This window comes from Strongylocentrotus purpuratus, unplaced genomic scaffold (genome assembly GCF_000002235.5).
Source record: "Strongylocentrotus purpuratus isolate Spur 01 unplaced genomic scaffold, Spur_5.0 spur5_scaffold_21, whole genome shotgun sequence".
Taxonomy (NCBI): domain Eukaryota; kingdom Metazoa; phylum Echinodermata; class Echinoidea; order Camarodonta; family Strongylocentrotidae; genus Strongylocentrotus; species Strongylocentrotus purpuratus.
The window spans coordinates 10,174,576-10,197,331 of NW_022145607.1; the positions used below are offsets into that span (position 1 = coordinate 10,174,576).

Sequence of the window (22,756 nt, forward strand, 5' to 3'; positions counted from 1 at the left end):
ACAAAGATAGAGAGAAAAATTAAAGTAAAAATGAAGGAGGGAAAAAGGGAATGTGCCTCCTAAATTGTGCTTCCGGTAGAAAATCTAGACTCCCAAAATGACATCTGAAAATGTGATAACTTGTGTCACAGTTTGATACAGCTGTATTGATTTAAACAAATCTTGATTGTCTATCTGTTATAATGTAAATTAAGTTAATATGCAATTTTATGCAACGGAGTCCAGTATATGATGATGACCCAGGGTTATTTACTCCCAGTAAACTCATATTGTACAAAGTAGTAATAACAAAAAATATTTAAAAAATTAAGAGGGAAAGAAAAAAGATAGAGACAAAATTAAAATGTAAAAAATATAAGGGGAAAAAGGAATTTGCTTCCGGTAGCAAATTTGGACTCCCAAAAGACTCCCAAAATGACATCTGAAAATGTGATAACTTTTGTCACATAAGGCCATCGTCATGAAAGACCTCGATCTCCATGACAAAGTTTGTGCTCTGAAAGACTCACATAGTCACTATGCTTGGACATACGAGTAATGTTTCAAAACATCTCTTTTGTTTTCACATAGTCGAAGTAATGAAGTTCATTATGAGGTAAGCTAACAGCCTAACAGAAACATGAAATCACACATATTAGAATATGGTAGGCCTAGATAATACAATTCTGGCTGATCAGTATGCCTATATAAAAGAACAAAATAATATTTTGTTAAAGGAAGTGTTTCGCTTCTTCATCATAATTTATGATGAAGAAGCAAAACACTTCCGTTAATAAAATCACAATACGTGCTTTTGTTTATAGACTAGTATTTTTATTGCTGATTTCGATTATTCGCTTTCATTCTGTCACGGGATGTGTTTGCCCAGGGTTATTTTGATATTAAAGGTGCATAATGCATATGATATATATTATATATATATCTCTTTCCCGGTTGCGGCAAATTAATTTAATCTTTTTGATGTCAGGAAGAATAGCCCTATAGTAACATGATTATAAGATATGATTTCGAGACCAAAAAAAAAGAAAGAAAAAAGTGTCCTCTTACCCCCCCCCCCCCCCCCCCCGCATATTCAGCGGCTGGCTGAGTCGTTGCGAAATTTTCGGCCCGATTTATAAATGTTAACCCCCCCCCCCCCCCCCCCTTGAAAAAATCCTGCGTACGCGCCTATTGGCAGGTATTATTTTGAAACAACGACGCAACATCAGGGCATAAAATTCGGACTGATTTGTGACATTTCATTTCAATTGTAAATATTGAATGCATTGAAACCTTTAAACCATATGGTTTCACACAACGTCCGATATTACAATCAAGGTCGTTGATTGTCGCAATGCAGTTTATTGTTGGCGTGCATGCAGCACTAGACTCGACTGGTAGAATAAGGCACATTATCGTGAGTGCCACATAGAAAAGAGCGATGTAAGTATTCACTTTATTAAGATTATTGTACTGTGATTCAGATTCTAATTCAGAGTCACACCTGCATTCATTTCAAGCTTTAGAAGTAGCATTCAATTATTGGTGGGAATGAGAAAACACCCAAACATTATTACAGATGGGTGTATAATTCTTGGGAATCACTCTGGAGTTTTGGAGTTGAATCCATGGGGGGGGGGGGGGGGATTTACGCCAAATGAGTTGTTTGAATTACTCTTTTTAGAGCGGTTCTAATTATTTGAGCGCGTCTTTCCATTCCAAAACTCTTAGAATAGTGGTCTTATATTCCTGTAGATTTAGAGATTAATAGCATATAGGGCGCGAATGTTTGGAAGCGTAAACGTACAGCGAGAAGGCGGCTTGTTAGTTCCTCGCCAGATGTCTTGTCCAGAAGGCTACTATTACTAAATTATTGTGAAACCTCGCAAAGCTGATGTCTTGTTCAAGTCGAGAAGACAAGAAGGCTATTTGTTGAACTTTAATCTTGAAATATCACGTTTATAAACTGGAATATCCTCTAGTTTTATGTTCCTTTTCAACGGCGCGCTGATTAATCATATTGCGAATGTCCAATAGAACAACATAACGCATTTTTAGGAGGCTGCTTATATCAAAATTTCTTGAGTCGGGAGACGGAGTATATCATAAATATTTCATTCGGAGCTCCCTCCGAAAACTTGGGCATATAGTCCTTTTTCTCAATAAAGAAGTATAAGGCGTGGGCCTATCGGGCTTATCTAATAACTATTCTTCACTTTACTACACTTTCTATCATTGTAAAATATTATTATATTATTTTAATCATTGTCTAGTACACACTGGAACAGTCACAATTGCACCAGCCTCAATTACTCTTGTTTGTGTGTTTGCCATTTAGGCCTATCTTAAACTTTGACTGAAAAGACTTCGAATCCTTCTTCAGATGGCCAAACGCGTGATGGATAGTGTTATTAAAATGCCATGGAGCAGTTCCTTTCCGGTTCTTCTTCTCCTCATGGTTTCAAGATCCTCTTCTCTCACCGATGGCGCATGTCCTTTGTGTAGCTGTTCAGACTACGATACATCTATCGATTGTTCTACTGATCAGCTGAACACCTCATATCCCTTTGCAGACATCGACATCGCTCCTGAAGTAACTTCGATGTTCATCACGGGGGGTGACACAGACGAAGATCGACCATTAGAGCTTCGAGACAGTGTGCTAGGTAGATCCTTTCCAAACTTACGCTCTTTACATTTCTCTACCTGCAGCATTGGAATGATAGAAGTTGATGCCTTTGAGCAAATGCCATATCTTGAGGAGCTCATATTCTATAAAAATGGCCTACAAAACATCCCGAGAGCTCTAAAGTTACTAGCGAATTCTTTAAATAAATTAGAAATTACTTCTCAAGGAAAATTGATCGACGCTTTTAGCGGACTGAACGAGTTTAACAACTTAACTATCCTTGATATTAGCAGCAACAGCATTCGCTACCTTGAAAGACGTTCTTTTATGGGACTCAGTAAGTTGGAGACTCTGTCCCTATGGAACAACAATATTGAAAATATAGATTACGGCGTTTTTATCCCCATCGTCAATCTCAAAACATTAGATTTGAGTCACAACAAACTTCGATTTATACCTTCTGCGATAAAAAGTCTTATCCACCTCCAGGAGCTTGATTCAAGTTATAACAATATTTCAGATGTACATAATTTTGAATTTATTACTTATATGCCAAACTTGACCACTTTGAAACTCCATGGAAATGTAATCTCTATCATTGATGGCGTCTCAGTAGATGTTTTGTTAAACTCAACGAGTTTAGTCGATATCCGACTTTGCAATAACCCCTACCGATGTAACAAGACGCTTTGTGGGTTTATGTTATTTTACACGACTTACCTTTCCTTTTCGCCATTCGATGCTCTAGACCCTTTCAGGGTGTTTCCTATAAAGTGTACCTACTATTGTGGTTCTCCATTTGGATATTTTGGGAACACGTTGGGTAATGTTTACGGCGAACTGTGCACGATAGGCCTACCCATACCGACTAGTGTGCCTGAGGTTGTTCAGAAAAACAGAAAATCTGTACGTGTGATTGCCACAGTACTGGGTGTTCTCATTGCTGTCGGAGTCGCCTTTGGGTTCCTGGTCTACTTCGCACTCCGTCGCTTGGGACACCTTAGACGAGGTTTCATCTTTGCTGGGCAGGGATTCGTCAAGTTCAATAATAACAGAAGGAACGCTGATATCGTGTTCGATGCTCTTGTTTATAACCACGTCCAGGAAACACATTTTATCGATGACCGGCTACGACCAAGGCTGGAAGACCCACCAAACGACTTCCGTTTATGTCTCCCGTTGACCCGCGATTTCCGTCTCGGTGGCAAGAAGTTGAACAATCTGCGCGAGTCGATGATCTCCAGTCGATGTGCCATGTTCGTCATCAGTGAGGCATTCATCCAAGACGCCCGATGCAAACAGGCACTTGAAGTCGCCTGCGAGTTCTTGCACCGAGACGATCTTGGACCGGCACATCTGAAACAGACGGGATTGATCATGATAGTCTTGGACCCTGTTCTTTTGGATCAACTGCCAGAGACCTTGAGGGTCCTGGTCGATCGTTTGGTCACCCTGGAGTGGGATAACCTTAATGAAGAGCGTTGCTGGAAAAGACTTGAACAGGCCCTCGAACAATTTCGAGAGCCGAACGAGATTTGAATGATAATATTACAAAACGTCTGTCACAAACGCAAGAAATAATACTTAATAGAAGATTTTGCAAGGTTATTGTGTAATAACGACATGTCTTTGAATGGTAAATTTGTGTACATTACAAGCTCATGCAGAGCTTTAATAAGAGTGTTTACATCTTGTCACTTTTAAGAAGCAATACAGTTTTTACATTACAATAACGTATTTACGAAATGATCAATTAACACCAAATTGCACCTAAAAAATACAATACTCAAAATTCGGACTGAATTGAAATTAATACCTCTGAGTTATTAAGGTTAGAATGTTACCCCCTGCCCCCACAAACAATAATATATCCTGACCATTTTGGGGCAGTAAAACTTGGTTTAAGGGCACTTTCTTGTTTAATCCAGGGAAGTGTTACAGCTCTTTCCCGAAGGACAATTTAGTCAGTTTTTATATATTTTGTAATGTACAGCCACAGCTCAGCTCAGTATTATCAACCTGAGATTGAAGAAATGTGGGTTCAATTCAAGTGAGAAAGATCATTATGTATGACATCACACCAGTGGTATATACAATGCCCCAATCACCCCAATCCATCGTTGGTCAGCGAGGAGACCGCTTTTTCATGAGGGCCCAATAGTTCGCAAGGGAGGGAAGGGAGGGGGAGGGTATCATGAATCGATTTAAAACTTAAAACACAAGCAAAGAAAGACATACATTTTCATCATTCACGTGCCCAAGGGTTATTCACAATGTCATTTAAGCAAGATGCCATTTATATGTATTGTAAATTGTAGGTTTATTAATTTTGCACTTTTTTGTTTGTTTAATATGTAATTGTTTATCATTGTATTTTGTTTGTTACTTTAGCGCTTAGAGACTTCGGTGGAAAGCGCTTTATAAGCACCGTTTTTTCCATTATTATTATTATGACATGTGTGAGAAAGTCATGAGCGAGAACATTTTCATTTGAATATTGACAATAATATGTTGGTGTTTTCCAAGTGTTCCAACAAAAATATAATAATTTGAGTTTTGCACTGTTTGAAAGTGTCATGGGATATGGAGACCGGACATTTTACTCTATTGCTACTTGCCTGTGGAACTCTCTCCCATCATTAATTCGCAAAATTGACAACCTGAACCACTTCAAAGCTTCACTCAAGACTCACATCTTCCTTCAGACATTTAAATGCTAACTTATAATGGGGGAGCTCGCGCCTTTGAATGTTTTTTTTTAAACATTCAAAGGCGCGAGATATACGGCGCCATACAAAATGTTGTGAATCATCATCATCATCATCATCATCATAATGTGGGATTTATTCATCGAGAGATCTATTTCTCCCACTCCTGTAATTTGCATAGCTTGACTTCACTATATACTTGCGTTGCTAAAAGGAGTTTCTCCATATTCTTCATCTTTACTGTTTGTCTAATTTTACTCTTTTAAAAAAAAAACCTAATTATTCCACTTCATTCAGCCATATTTCCTTTTAACTAATCGTTCATTCCTCTTAATTCGAAACTTACTCCCAATTAATTGCTGAATAATAAATACTTGGACTTTCGATTTAAAGCCATAATAATTATGTGAATGTATATATTATAGTGAAATATAGTTTTCTTTCCGGTTTATCATGTATACAAAAATGAAGTTCACAGGGAAACCCCGCCTGTCCAGCTCTGGTTGGTTTCGGGACACACCATGATATCCGCTCTCTATTTCTCTCTATGCCATCTCTCCACTCTCTCTCTCTCTCTCCGCCTCTGTCTCTCTCTCCCCCACTCCGCATTCCCTCTTTCATACCATTCCTTCCATATGAATTTAACAGGCTGGCAGTGCCATTATAGATACGATGTGAAGTGATGAAATTGTAAATAATAAACTCTTTATGTTGTATAGCTCCCTCTCAAGATTGACGTTACTTTAGATTCAAAACAATGTTTCTTGACTTGCAAGTTTTTGACCAAAATCGACAATTTTTTTATTCCCGTTTGGAAATTATATATCAGAACTGCATATTCCGAGATTTTCACGTTCGTAGCTACCATTGTACAGTGCGTCCCAGAAAAAAATGAAACCGAGAATTATCGATGTTTTATCATAACTTAATCACATTTATAATTAATAAATGACACATAATATTTGGAAAGCTTAGATCCTCCTCTTTCAATTGATGCAACTCATATGATGCATATTCCACGTGATTAAAATCAATTTGAAGAGAGGAAACCGAAAAGTCATTTGGCGGGCGGTATCTGAATTTCAAAGAGAAAATCATATTTCTAGAAAGTTGGGTTTCTGCCCTTTCATATGACACCTCAATCAGGAAAAATGAGCAAGGAATGACAAAGTTCTGTTTGTTTAAAGTAGCCCTTACATTTTCATAATTTTAGCAAACAAATTCGTTTTTACTGGCTGCCTGCCGTAGCAAAAAGTAGAATTGACAAAAGACTTAACTCCGTGTCGTCGACAATCAGCCATGCATGAAGTCTTTCGTCTACGGCTGATTGTCAACGAAACGGAGTTGAATAATTTCGTTTGTTGATACGGCAGACAGCCAGTGAAAACGAATTCGTTTAATGAAATTATGGAAATGCAAGCACTATTTTAAACAAACAGAACTTTGTTATTCCTAGCTCATTTTTCCTGATTGATGTGTCATAAGAAAGGGCAGAAACTCAACTTTCTAGAAATGTGATTTTCTCTTTGAAATTCAGATATCGTCCGCCAAATGAATTTTTGTTTTCCTCTTTTCAAATTGATTTTAATCACACATGCGTGAAATGAAAGAGGAGCATCTAAGCTTTACAAATGTGTGTCATTTATCAATTATAATTGTGATTAAGTTATGATAAAACATCGATAATTCTCGGTTTTGTTTTTTTCTGGGACGCACTGTATATGGCTGTAGGCGCTATTTGAAATTTATCGCGGGAGCACCGAAAATTTTTGATATTCAATTTCTCGAAAGCAGAAGTGCATTAGGGGCTAAATTTCCAGTGCTTATAATTCATCTACATGGGTGCTTATATTTCATGGCCGATGTATATAGCTTGAAAAATGGAGAAACAAGTGTTTAACAAAATTAGAAATATTTGTACATGTATTTATGGTACCAGTATCTGATTAAACATGAAAGGTTACTAGCATTATGTCGTTTGTCGATTCCACTTTGATTTTGAACATCGTTTATATCACAAGCATGGGACAGAGAGAGAAAGACACACACAGAAGAGAGAGAGAGAGAGAGAGAGAGAGAGAGAGAGTTAGGGATAAAGAAAGAGGGACAGAGAAGAAAGATGGGGAGAAAAAGAGAATGCATATAAAGGGGGGAAAGGGGGCGGGATTATAGGGAAAAGAATAGCTGGCATGCAAAGATAGAAAGAGAGACCGGGGGGGGGGGGCTGGATAGAGATAGATGGGTTATGATTATGATCTAGAGGGATGGTAACAGAGAAAATGAAGACAGAAAAGAGAGAGAGCCAGTGATAGAAAGGCAAAGAGAGAGAGAGAGAGAGAGAGAGAGAGAGAGAGAGAAAGAGGGTGAGTCGATTCCATACTTTTGCGATTTGGTATTCATAATCACAATTTCAAGAGGGGAAAGGGGATAATGGTGGTTGCAGAAGGGGCATAGATAGAAGTAGAAAAATAAACAATGACAAACGAACTATAAACCACAGGTGGCGCTCTTCCTATTGAACAGTTTTCAAGTAAGAGCCACATAGTGGGGCTGGAGAGGGAGACAGATGGTGGGTTATGATTATGATCAAGAGGGATGGCAACGAGAGAAAAAGGAAGGCAGAAAGACAGAGCCAGTGATAGATCAGGAAAGAGAGAGAGAGAGAAAAGGAGAGAGAGAGAGAGAGAAAGTGGAGGTGTCGATGATTTCACACTTTCAGGATTTTATATTCATAATCACAATTTCAAGAGGAGAAAGGGGATTATGGTGGTTGCAGAAGGGTCATAGACAGAAGTAAGAAATAAACAATGACAAACGAACTATAAACCACAGGTGGCGCTCTTCCTGGTGTACAGTTTTTAAGCAAGAGCAACATAGTGTCACATGGAATAAATGTTGGCCTACTCTCAAAAATGTACTTCTCCCTCTCTCTCTCTCTCTCTCTCCCTCTCTCCCTCTCTCTCTGTCTCACCCCCTTCCCCTCACAGACAATACAACAAAGGAATGTCAATGACACTGAAATCAGTGAAAATCAACAAATACATTGATGAAGCATCAAAATTAATTTATTATATAATTTATATATTTTCTTCATAATTACATATATACAAATTATCTATACAAGTCATTTCTCAAGGCACATTTATCGATTGTATTATACTTATGTACAATACAAAAAGTTTTTTTTAAATATCAAACATTTCAGCGAAAAAATATCACAAGTATACACATTATAGAAAATTAATTAAAGAAACATTGCTACAAAGAACACTTATTACAAAATCTCATGTAACAACAGAATTTTGTCAGAATTTTATATTTTCCACTGGTCTTTGGGCCCTGATTTAAAACATGACTTTAAAGGGAGATGGTCATATTACTTTCCATGTGCAGTAGGTCATGATTCGCTGACATCAGACTCAGTGGAAATACTATTGATGGGTGCACAAGTCTGCACATAGTAAACCTAAGGTGGTCCCATAAAAAAAATCTCCCCTCGTCTCTCAGATAGTTTCCGGTGAGGGAAATGTAAGATAATGACTTTTCCATATGGGGCGATAAAAGTGGAAAATGCGGGAGCATTACCTACGGTCTATTGGTCACAACACAGAAGGCTAATCCTGATGACTGATAATACCCGTTATTGGGTAAACCAAATTCCCTACGAGAGCCCCCTTCTACGCATCTTTAAAGATGAAGTTGGGTTCTGGTCATGCGATTGCATTGTGAAAGAAACGGTGTGGAATCGACCAGAAAACGTTGATCATCTAGCATATAAGAATTTGTGTGTATTGCAAGGTTCTGGAATTATCTAAATGATAAGAAATTTGGCCAAGTCTTGCTAAAGTTACAAACACTGTACACAGGAAGATTTATATGGGACTACATGAACATGTGGCGTAAAAATCTGTCCCGATGTTACATGACATATTTCGAATTTGAAGGCATTTGTACAGCCATGCTTTTCAGGGAACATGTTTTTAACATGTTCTTCCACACTTGCATTGTAACAATGATAACGCTCACAAATTATTGTTCACCTCTTCCCGGAACTCAACCTTCTCTTTAAGAAACCAAATATTTTGTGCAATATTGTCTCAATATTAAAACCATCTCAATATCAGGGCGGCCTTCAACTTTAAGTGGAGTTGCATGACGTATTCGAATCTAAACTCAGTTATAAATTTGGCTCTCTGATTAATAGCAAAGTTAAATGGAGATGTGTTCATATCTGAATCCTGTTTGTGAATCTTGGTTTGCAGATTTGCATGCTCAGCTTCACATCTGAACGTTGTTCTTGAATTCAGGGTTCTGGGTCAGCAGAGATGTTGGACGATTTGTAGATAGATGATTCATTCGGGGTAGATTGTCCTGAACGTCAGATTAATCCTTGCATCTCTGTCGTGGTACTCTCTTGGTATCTGATGCTGTCAAAAAGTTTTTTTTTTTACAGGGTGGGAAATAAAATCAGTAGAGTAATAATGATTTCAAGACAATCCAGCATGTATTTATTAGTAATATCCATACTAATAATAATAATATGTCTTGTTTAGCCAGGGTAGCCTCATCAGTACTAATACTGTTCTCCCTGAGGGCCCTGCAATCATATCATTACCCCGGCTTTAGCCTAAGCTACCATGAAAAGGCACTCAAGCATTCATGGAATGTCTTCCTACTGGGTCCCCATTTACCTCACTTGGGTGGATCCGAGTGGGTCCTCAGAGAGGACCTTAAGCCGTCGGTCTTCTGGTTGCTTACTCACAAGCATTTATTGCTTTCTTAGCTTTCAGGTAAAATAAACACCACTGTCAGATGTATTTCTTGCCAAAAGACATTAGTACCATAATATTCTGGATTTATATTGCAGTAGGCCCCATCTGATTCTAAACATGTGGCATTATACAAAAGTACAATCTGAGTAGGATGGAACATATAACAAAGAAAGAGAACAATTACTTATTTGAGCCAATTAAATCTTGGTAAGGGTATGAATAATTTAGTCATTAACTGTAATGACAATATAAATTTGCACATGTATTGCAACATTATGAGTGCAAAAATTATGGAAAATAAATTGAGATGTCACCACAAAAATATATTCAGCAGATGACAATTAAATGACGATAGCCGAGAGAGGCTTGATTTACGTTACTGCTGCATGCATCTCACTTACCTGCCAATCATCTTGTGAAGCGCCCTCCATCATCAGTAAACTGCCATGCGTGAGAGGAATTCTGAGTTTCTCTGTGTACATGTATGTGTAATCTCCATTCTCCTCCTGTTTGGTTTAAAACAATTAAAGGCTCATTCATATTAACACAGTAATCTAGTCTGTGTATTAAAAACAAGAAGGCCTAGAGAATCTTGCTTTGACAGGGAAAATTGTGGGAAGAAGGAGGATACTTTAGATGGACAGTCTGCAGAAATTGTTTGAAGAGAGAGGAGTGAAAGAACTGGGAGTGGTGCTAATAGAGAAGGCTAGGAACCGAGGGTTGTGGAACAGCATGAACGCCAAAGTCAATCGATATGACACTTAGAGAGAGAGAGAGAGAGAGAGAGACTCTATGTATGTGTATGTGAGCAATAGCATGTGTGATTTCAATGAATGTGATTTCCAGCAACCTTTTTAATGATTTTGCGTAACCAAACCAGGTACTGTAAAACTAGGAACTGTCGTGATTTGAAAGAGACATCGCATTCTACTTACGGGAGGAGGTTTTTTCCTCATCTCAAACGTCCTTGAGTCGCCGAGGGAGACGGAGGCTATCGTAGGTTTGCTGCCAAGAGAGGGCTCGTCATCGCTATGCCATGAGACGTGGTCTTTGCCATTGCGGTAGAAGTTTAGAAGGCAGCTGTTGAAGGTGTGGCCAGTCCTCTCTTCAATACGGCTTTTCACATACAGCAAGGTTTCATTCCACTGATGTGTACACAATTGAAGAAGGGCACAGCATGGCAGGAGTATGGTAGCAGGAAAGAAAAGAAGAGAAAAGAAAAACAAAAAACATAGCTATGTGAGATAGGTAGTTAACTCTACAGTTGTTTTGTTTGCCTCTCGGTGTAGTTCTCACCACACGTGCAGAGCAGTAGGCATCAAGACAGAAGCATTGCTTTGTGCATCACCATGGATTTCCAGACTTGATTAGCTCTACAACAACCTTATTAATACTGATATAAAGTGATATAGATTAAATAAATTAATATTGAAGCCTTTGGTATGTCCATCCCATGATAAATACAATGGGGCACAGTGTCATTCAATGGGGCACAGTGTCATTCCGTGTGTGGCTTATAAAAAGTTACCGGTAAATCTTCATTTGTTATGGATGGAATATTATGTATGTACATGACCAAAGTGGACTGTGGCGGTCCACTTGTTTGTGTCAAAAGTCAACTGAGCAGGTAAAGCGTTTATCGCTTCACTGAAAATGATTTCTCATTAAGTTTATCATTTCACGGACCCTCAAACCCGCATTGTCTGTATACAACAATTTTTCAATTCATGACAGTAGTTATCTCCAAGTTTACAGATCCGTCTAGTTTTTCAATACAATTGTCACTGGAACAATCGATAAAGGGTGATTTTAACTGGAATAACCGATAAAGGACAAAAATCACTGGTACAATAATAGAGTATGTGTATGGGAAATCCTTTTTATTTGCCTCTAGGCCCCTGGATAATCCTTTTTTTTCTTTTTCTCTTTTTTAATAAACATATAAATTATATATTACAAATCAGAATTTAAAATTTGAATGTTTGAACTTACATCTGTATTTTTCTCCCAACTCACTTTGGTGTAAGCGTAAGGGTATTCACCGAACCAGTACGTCAATCTTGGTTCATCAAATGTTTGCCCTAAAAGAATAGAAAACCAATAAATATATGTAACAAATGTAGAGCATATATCTAAAATATAAAAGCACTTAGGGTCATTCCATGTCAAATCACCCAATGGTTTTAACCCGAACATTTTTTATTTTGATGAAACTTAGTGTACTTGTTGAGTGTGATCTCACAGCACCAAATCCAAAATTTTAGGTCAATCGGATAAGGGGTTTGGGAGATACGGCCCACCAAATTTTGAGATTTTTTCAAAAATGGGGGTGGCGGGCCTACCTTTGAACCCTTGTATTTCGGGACCTAATGGGTCAATCTTCACAAAATTTGTATTGTTGGAAAGGGTATTCAATAAGGATTCCAAATCTGCCGCCATTTTGAAAATTTGTACATGTTGGGGTACTTTGACCTCTTGACCTAAGATTTGACCTTGAAATTGACCTTGTGGATCACGTGACCTTGACAACATTTTTCATGAAATGTAATCTCTGACATGTTCACTTAAACATATAAAAGTTTCAGAGATATAATATTTTTTGTTTAGGAGTATTAAGGATTGAAAGTATCCATACAGATATTCACAATAAACCCTATCATAATGTATACAATACATGCAATATGCACAGTATAACATACATCTTCCACATGCTTTTTTGTTCTAGTCATATCCATTCTAAATGTCAGCAGTACTTGAATAGAAAATAAAATGACAAGTTCATATAGGCCTAAAGGGTTAACAGGATGTATGGCTTTAGGCCTCTGAGTCGGTTCTAGGATAATTACCCCCCTGGAAAATTAACCCCCAGGAAAGGTCCCCCCCCCCTGAGGACAATTACCCCCCAGAAAATTACCTCCTAGGACAATCTGTCCCCCCCCCCCCCCCCTATTCATTAAAGGGGAAGTCCATCCTGATAATAAGTTGGTTTTAATCAAAGCAGATTTTTTTTTGGGGAGGTAATTATCCTTGTGGGGTAATTTTCCAGGGGGGGGGGGGTAATTGTCCAGGGGGTAATTGTCCTTGGGGGGGGGGAAGATTGTCCTAGGAGGTAATTTTCTGGGGTTAATTAACCTCTGGGTGTGATAGTCCTTGGGGTAATTGTGGGGTAATTGTCCTGGGGGGGGGGGGTGGGTGAACATTTCCTGGGGGTTATTTTTCCAGGGGGGTAATTATCCTAGAACCGACTCAGAGGCCTAAAGCCATAATGGAATCCTTATTGAATACCCTTTCCAGCACTACAAATTTTGTGAAGATTGACCCATTAGATCCCGAGATACAAGGGTTCAAAGGTAGGCCCGTCACCCCCATTTTTGAAAAAATCTCAAAATTTGGTTAGCCGTATCTCCCAAACCCCTCACCCAATTGACCTAAAATTTTGGATTTGGTGCTGTGAGATCACACTCAACAAGTACACTAAGTTTCATCAAAATCAAAAATGGTCGGGTTAAGATTTTCAGATTTTTTGGGTGATTTGACATGGAATGACCCCTTATCCTTTCTATGCATCAAGTGCAACCTTCCTCTTTAAAGGAGGAAGCAAATCCATAGCTAATTTGGGCATCATCTTAAAGTAAATAAATGTAGTACCATTCTAATAAATACAGTCAAACCTACTTTTTTTCTGGGGGGGGGGGGGCATATGGGTCCCAATATATACTCAACTCCAACCTGGACATATACTTGGACAGCACGTCCACGAAAAGCTTCGAAAAAATGACCAAAAAGAAGCCACTGAAAAGTTCCTCAGCACATTGCATGTAGATTTCATAAATCTGTATGACAAGGGCAAAAAACTCAATTCCTACACAGGAAGATGGTACCTGCCGTAACAACTTATTCAGATATGCGGTGGTTAACTGTGACGGTTCTGTTTTCTACAATGACATGGGTATAATATGCCTCACATTTCTGTACCTTGTAACAAGACCTTCTAGAATACGCGTAGGACCTTTGTTGGTGCAGTCATCTTTCATTTACACGTTATAAAAAAGTGTACCACTGCATCTAAACTTCATGGACAAGCTTTAACACTTTAGTTGCTTTGTTTGCCTCTCTGCACAGCCACTCATTTGCCACATGTGCAATATTGCACAAACAATAGGAATCAATTGACAGAAGGATTGCTTTGTGCAACCAGGTGGCTTTGCAAAATCACTCATCAACAGTCTTGATTAGCTCCATGACAACCTTCTGAAACAGGTATAGATAAGTCTTGCAGTGGAAACAGTTTATCTTGAAGCCTTTAGTATATCTATCTATTATATACCGTGTGAGTCAATAAAAAGTTTACACCTAGAAAATTGATAATCAGGTGGGCTGTATATCGTACAGACCACCTTATAATTTCGTAAGAATTGCCTTTATTTATTTATTTATTTATTATTCTTTATTTTTCTTATTTCGAACCACTTTTTTGTAAGCACGATTACTTGAAAATGGCTCAATAAAATGCCTTCAAATTTGGCATACATATGTATACCGTAAATCTCTGTGTATAAGGCGCACCTGTGTATAAGGCGCACCCCTATTTTGGTTGTTTTGTTGCCGAAAACCCACGCGGGGAAGGACCTTCATTTTACATCGAGGTGCAGTTGAAGACGCTGATTTGTGCTTGTGAACTTGTCACAAATAATAGTAACAATGTCGTTTTTAGAAGAATGTGTAAGATCATTAATGTAAATTAAAAACAAAAGAGTACATATGGTACCAATGGTGCACCTTGTGGTACACCATTTGTTATAGAAAAATATATTTGAGGAATTATTATTATAAACTACATATTGAAATCTATTAGAAAGAATACTTTTAAACCAAGATGACAGACAAATTTGAGTGTTGTTGTAGTTTCCGAGTGGTGAGTCAACACACTGATTACAGAGCTGGGAGACATTGCCAGGCATAGCGCCATAAATCGAAACTAAAAAAAAAAAAAAAAAAAAAAAACTTTTTTCGGCGGCAAAAAAGTGCGCCTTATACACGGAGATTTACGGTAGGCATATATACAAAGCACAATAATGTTTTCAACATTGACCTTCACTGATGACGTTATCTAGGCGCCATTTTGTAAAATTTTACGAAAATCAACACATGATCATATCTTCATAAACAAAGGTTATTTCTCATTCATATTTATCATGATCAAGGTCAATATCCGTCCGGTCAATTGCAGGTCAAATATCGCGCGCGTGCGCGTACGTCCGCGATTTAATGCGCGCGCAAAATTTTAAAATGCTCAAAATCGTCTCAAAATCATTTTGCATACGTTTTAGGCCATTCTAAGCATTTTATAAAAAATCGCTCACACGCGCATGCGCGCGCGTTTTCGCGCCTAAAACTATTACACAACATAGAATCGCCATTTGTTTTCTTTCATAATATTTCACATATTTTTACAAACAAATTGATGCCATGTTGGTCTCTTTGTGACCATTAATAACAAGATGAGCGTCAATTCAAGATAAATGTCCGCGCGCGCGAGCTCTTTTAATACATAGTATATATGAGAAAAAACATGCCTATACAAAATCCATTGTAGCTCTTTAGGCTGCAAGGTGACCCCAATTTCGTTTTCATATTTTGATAGAGAATAAATTGGAGATATGATTTCATGTTTCATTTGACCCTCAATTAAATCATGACGTCATCATAATGGCCTCCAAACTCAAAATTTAAATTTGCATATTATGATGTCAGCATATTTATGGAAAATTGATTGTAGCTCTTTAAATATTGATCGGTTTTCTTCCAAATTTTGATATGTTCTAGCTGAGACAATTTTCTACAAATGCAGTAGCTATTATTCTTCATTTTAACAAAGGCATCATGGCGTATTTTTGCGATTAAAGGAGGCATGTCAATTTTTCACATTTTGCGTGTATTCTCTACGGGACATGACTTTTTCTCAAAACTGGATTCTACATTCCCGTCTTTCGCGAGCAATATCTACGTCCTTTTAGCTTCGATTACGCTGAGCTTCGAGTATGTTGTAGCTGAGACAATGAGATATATCTTAAATGTGCCCTTTATTTTGTCTCGATTTTTTGTTGGATCAGCCCACCTATACTTGTTCCAAACAAGTATTACAAATCTAGTTATTTTTGAAATCATCTATGAACAGTAGATTATTATACATCTTATAAAAGAGTGTTTTATCCCAAATCATTTGGTACCATTTTGTGTGTATTGTGTTCACGCTTGGATGAACAGGTGGCATTGTTTGCGAGAGTGCAAAAATCGACTTGCGCCAAAGTGATGCCTTCAGTATGTATTATGTTGGGATTAGCGGGAGAGAGAATGAATTGAATGTATCAAATAAAATGCATTGCATATGTTTTTTTGCAAAGGGCAAAGTCACACACCCACATACACGCGCACAAATGTTTGTTGATATTTAATATTCGATATTTAAAATGTGTGGCATGATTAATTTTGTTAGGGGTGTTATTTGGATCTGCAAAGACCGAATTAATACCCAAATCCCAATTGTTTTATTCAAACATCACACAGGCAACTTTGGCGCAATTCGATTTTTGCACTCTCGCAAACAATGTCTCCTGTTCATCCAAGCATGAACACATACCACACAAAAATGGTACCAAATGATTTGGGATAAAACACTCTTTCATAAGACATACAACAGTTTAATTTTCATCAAAGATTTTTCAAATAATTGGCAATTTTCTAGGTGTAAACTTTTTTTTGACTCACACTGTATACAATGTGGCACGGGGGGTGATAAGCGTGGCATGTAAAGGGTTAATTGTCATTCAAAAATGTAGAATAGTTCCCTCTTCTCACTGACCTTGTATACAATTCTGTTTCTGAGCCCATGGGATCTCATCTCTGAGTGTAGCAAACACATAATCAGCTTCTTCAGACAGCAGAAAATCCCTTGTTAAAGTGATCCTAAAAATAGAACATAAAAGTATACCACACAAAAAACGTTATGTTGCATGTACCTGCAACCTGGCAACCCTAACTCTTTATTTTAGCTGAAAAAAAGCATGGAGATACAAGCTGAAACAGGAGCACATATTGTCATTTGTTTCTATTCCAGTTTTGAATAGTATTAAGTATTTGGCGTCACCTGTGCCTGAGAGGGGTAGAGCGGACCTAATTACTGTAACCCTTGGGTCTCTCCTCCAGGTAAAACTGATTGGGGGTGTGCAGCTCGACCATTACACCGGAGTTTCCCTCTACTCTTATACGAATTGTGCAGTGGGGTATTGATGCGCAAAGGTGATGACTCTCCTCTACACAGGGCCTCCACTTAATCCTATCCGAAGGAAGGAGTATTTTCCACTGTTACCTGACCTGCATCTATGAAACAGGTTAACACACAACGCAGTCATCCATCTGGCTTAGATTCGAACCGCCTGATCTTTGGTTCGGCAGGCAGACGCTTTACCGACTTACCAACTTGCCTCCTCTTAGGCAACTTCATTTAGTGAATGCGAGGGGGGGGGGGGGTGCATGTTCTCAAGTAAAACCCCACATGTTCTCCCATGCTCAATATTAAAGGCGCTACAAATCATCAAAACTCATTTCAAAGTCAAGTTATCTAAAAAAAACTACACTAGTAATAGCTTAGCAAAAATAGTGGCACAAAATGATGCATCCAGTACGCAATATTTGAATTGTAAAAATCAAATTTTGAGGAAGAAAGATAGAAGGCTAGAAGCACCTCATTACGACATGGAGCTTGTAAAATAACTTTGATATATTAAAAGTAATGACATTACAAAATATTAAATGACTATTAATTCACAGATATCACTAAAATTATGCCTTTTGCATTCTGGACTCCTCTCTTTTTGCCACATTTTTGCTAAGCTACTTTACCATAACCAGAGCGAGCCTGGTTTCATGAAACATGTTATCACTATCACATTAGCTGTTATAAGCTACTGAAACCTTGGCATTTGATTGGCTGAGAGCAAATTTGTCATAGAAATTTAGCATTTGTTATTGATAAAAAGTTTTCTGAAACAGAGCCCAGATTTGATCATTTTAGTTACCTTGCCTCTCCACCAGGCTCCATACTGATCACATATGACCCGTCTTTTCTGCAAAAGAAAAAAACAACAACAACAGAGTGAGTTTTTGTACTAATTCTACTAAACACAAGTATTTTAGAGGACAATAACCTTGTTGGATTTATAAAACTAGGTCTGAGATAACTTAGAATAAGACCCACTGATAATTAATGCAATTTAATGTACATGTACAAGTAGTACATGTAGCTAATTACCATAATTGAGTGCAATTTCTTATTTGTCAAACTCAAAGGTTATGGTTCGTTCAATGATTATTCATTTGTGAGATTCGTTTGCCTTGAGTTTTGTCCTAAGGGGCTGTGCGATGGCCAATAATTCAACCTGCATGACCAGTGGCGTATCCAGACCTTTGCTCCAGGGGGCGCAAACAAAAGTCAAATTACTGTGATCCATAAAGATAAGCATACGCTTTTAGGTGGCTAAGCGAAATGTAGTGGTACTAAAAGACGCACACAGAACGCAAAAGGCATTATAGTTACCGGGGGGGGGGGGGGGGGGGGGGGTCACGCCCAGAAAAAACGTTGAAATGGTGTCTTTTCAGCTATATGGCGACATCAACGCTTTCCCTAAAAAGGTTTTTTTTTAAGTACTGATTGCTCAAAAACCACAAAAAGGTACCTTTTCAGGTTCATAGGTTTAGAAAATTTGCGATACATACACCATTAGGGTCCATTTCAGAGGTTGATTGACACGGGTGGGCAGCACTTACATGTATGTATGAGAGTGATCCCCCCAGATATAGTTAGTGATGTTTGTTAATTAAAATGTATTTTTGACAAATCTCAAGGAATGGCAAGGTACATTTGTAGTTCTACCTCTTATGTGATAAAATTATAATTTATACCAATCAAGCATTTTGCGTTATTTACAGGTTTTGTGCCACTACAGCTACCTTCGTAAGGAGCGCCCTGGTTTGCTTTACACGGGAAGGGGGCATCACCTAAAATAACTTATTTTAGGAAGAAAAATTTAAGAATTTTGAGAATATGTCTACACTTGGAGCCTTTCTTGAAATACAGTGATTCCTAAGTTGATTACTTCTAGTGTGGCTGTACTTCTCGTTCGGGGTCAGATATCAGTCAGAAGGGGTGCATTGTCCCGCTTGCCCCTCCTTCAAATACGCCACTTTATATGACAGAGAGAGACTAAAACCATGTGATTAATCTCACAATCTGTGGGAATTTACAATCTATTTCACTATCCCTCACGAACGTCAGTGGATTAACTGGATTTAAAAGTGAATTTGAGTCCTTTGTGATGTACTGAATGGTCATACTGAAGAGTCAAGAGTTAGCACTCCTACACAAATTTGATCTGCTCATGTCATGTGTGAGTGCTTTAATAGCAAGAACGATATTTCACTCTAAGCTTTGATACTTACGCAATCTCCTTTGGTTCTGGGACCCTTCTTATCAGACCGGTCTCTGTAAATGTTAATGTCTGTTGCAGACAATCTGACTGGCCTGATGTCAACTGCGACGTTGTAGACTCTGGGGTCTTACGCGTCAAGGACACTGCATTGGGATTGGGTCCTGTTCTATGTGGAGGCTTGGACCCAGGTCCTGCACCTGATCCTCTGGTCTGTGCATGGCAAATTTAAAAGGAGAAACATGCACAGTTAACTAGAGACATCACAATTAATCTTACCAGTACCATTATGGAATTGTACATGAGGTGTTGTCAAAAGTTGGAGATGACTACTACCGCACTAAACTAATCCAACTTGTTTTCTCTTCATCCTCTTTATCATTATCATCATCATCATCACCACCACGCGCACCACCGTCATCATCACCACCACGCGCACCACCGTCATCATCATCACCTCCACCATCATCATCATCATCATCGCCATCATCATCACCATCATCATCACCACCACCATCATCATCATCATCACCATCATCACCACCACCACCATCATCATCATCATCACCATCACCACCACCACCACCATCATCATCATCATCATCATCACCACCACCACCACCATCATCATCACCATCATCATCACCATCACCATCATCACCACCATCATCATCATCATCATCACCATCACCACCATCACCATCACCATCATCATCACCACCATCACCATCACCATCATCACCACCATCATCATCATCACCATCATCACCACCCTCATCATCATCATCACCATCATCATCATCACCACCATCATCATCATCACCATCACCATCATCACCACCATCATCATCATCACCACCATCACCATCATCACCATCATCATCATCATCATCATCATCACCACCCTCACCATCACCATCATCACCACCATCATCATCATCACCATCACCATCATCACCACCATCATCATCATCATCACCATCACCACCATCACCATCATCATCACCATCACCATCATCACCATCATCATCATCATCACCATCACCACCATCACCATCATCATCATCATCACCACCATCACCATCACCATCATCACCACCATCATCATCATCACCATCACCATCATCACCACCATCATCATCACCATCATCATCATTATTATGATTATGACTACATACCTTTGATACGGATGGTTGGCCAGCCCATGAGCCTTGAATTCTTGCTCTCTGTCTTTTGTTATCTGCCATTATAAGCAGTCAGATAACATTTCTGGTTGGAGACTTGCGTTAAACCCTAATAGGAAAACAAAACAAGAGAGTTAGAGAGAGAGGGCGTGAGAAAAATTACCTAAACATGCTAGACCATAACCTCATAGATTTGAGTATGAGAGATGAAAAAAGGGGAAATGTATTTTTAGTTATCCAAATCAAATGGCATGTTTCTGCAGGATTGTCAATGGGATATAGAGGCGGAAGACTTTCCCATTAATTAGCACATATATGCACGTAACTTGCAAAGTAGGCCTACACAGGACAACGTGCTTCTAAACTGGTAGCTACCTCACACACAATCAAAAGTAGACTAATTCAAGTTGATCGACAGCGTCGAGATGTCGTTGACCTTGTATTTTGGGCGCTTGTTCAGAAAGGTATCCAAAATTTGACCCGTAACTCCGGCGTGGAGATACCCTACTAAAACATACCCAAAATGAAGTAAATATTCATTAAATGTCCAAATAAAGATCATGAGTTAAAAGTTGATATGTTTATTACCTGTTTCGTGTCAATTTTCTTGTTATTTTGGGAGTATTTTTTGGAAAAACAATATTAGTAGACTACACACTTTTTCTCAGGTTTCACGGCAAACCGCTGCACAATACAAGTGCATATCGATGGTGGGTTGCGGGCGGACGCGCGCCTGTGTGAAGTTTTCTACCGTAATGTCTCAGATCCTCATCATGCAGCGGTTTGCCGTGAAACCTGAGAAAAAGTGTATAGTCTACTAATATCATCGTTTTTCCGAAAAATACTCCAAAAATAACAAGAAAATTGACACGAAACAGGTAATAAACATAACAACTTTTAACTCATGATCTTTATTTGGACATTTAATGAATATTTACTTCATTTTGGGTATGTTTTAAAAGGTATCTTGATCTCCACGCCGGGGTTACGGGTCAAATTTTGGATACCTTTCTGAACAAGTGCCGTATTGGGCAAGTTAACTTTGGATGGTTTTGTGAAACGTCCCGCAGGCCGGTCTCCGGTAAAGAAATGTGCTGAAAGACACATAGGTCTAGATCCCCACACAGCCAGTCCGGCTCCCTGAAACTCATATATAGACCTAGTCAAACACATATTAGATAGAGATAGATAGAGATCTAGATATATATCATCTAGTCAAACACACAGCACATCTGGCATGCGAGGTTTTGAGGTGAATTCAAGTCAACACGCAATGCAATGTGAATGTGAATCATTGAAAGTTGACTTGAAACATTTAGATCTAAGTCTATGTTCACTTCATTTTCCGCCCGGTGTACAGTCCTATTAGGGTTTTTGATCTATACTATACTTTTATTCAAGTCTCAGTTATACTATATGAATCAATCTACTTCCAAAAAAAACCCCAGAATAATAGACAACAATTAAAATAAGAAAAATCACCTTACTTAAGTGACTGTGTTGTTGGCCAAGCTCCGATCGATCCGATCTCGAAATCGTAATCTATTTTCAGTCGAAAAAGGTCTTTTTTTATCTAGAAATGAATTAAAAAAATAGAAGATATCTTATAAATTCATCAGTAAACATAATATAAAAATAATATTATCAAACATATTTAAAGCTAGTTAGTATTTGCACTAATTTTTGTCTCAAGTGCAATTTGAATTAAAAATAATACAAAAAAACATCTTAAATTACGCTAGGCAAAACAGAAGCAAAATTATTAAAAAAAAAAAAAAAAAAAAAATTGAATGACACACGCCCTTAAGACTAAAACAACAACAACAAAACAGGCGCATGATAGGTAGGTAGGGTACTTTGGTAAATATTCACTTATGAAAGATAAACGCCTAGTGTGTGGCAAAAACAGTCAACTGTGACTAGACTAATTGCCAAACAAAATTAAAAAAAAGAAAACACTAATAATACAGGTACGTACTACATAAAGAAATGGCAGGAG

The 22,756-nt window shown here is 38.2% G+C and overlaps 1 protein-coding gene across 2 annotated transcripts; it reads right to left on the reverse strand.

Annotated features, from left to right (window-relative positions):
* Positions 1-9,301: 9,301 nt before the first annotated feature.
* LOC592282 (alpha-ketoglutarate-dependent dioxygenase alkB homolog 3) lies at positions 9,302-22,301 on the reverse strand. Of its 2 annotated transcripts, none has more exons than XM_030995315.1 (9): positions 22,240-22,301; positions 20,752-20,866; positions 19,587-19,786; positions 18,167-18,214; positions 16,951-17,054; positions 12,081-12,169; positions 11,024-11,233; positions 10,490-10,594; positions 9,302-9,743 (listed from the first exon to the last, which is right to left on the reverse strand). In XM_030995315.1, the coding sequence occupies exons 2-9, from the start codon at positions 20,818-20,820 to the stop codon at positions 9,669-9,671; spliced, it is 900 nt and encodes a 299-aa protein (XP_030851175.1). In that variant the 5' UTR covers positions 20,821-20,866; positions 22,240-22,301; the 3' UTR covers positions 9,302-9,668. The 2 variants fall into 2 exon arrangements, with proteins under 2 accessions (XP_030851175.1, XP_030851174.1); XM_030995314.1 differs by having other exon boundaries at positions 22,245-22,299.
* Between the last annotated feature and the right edge of the window lie 455 nt (positions 22,302-22,756).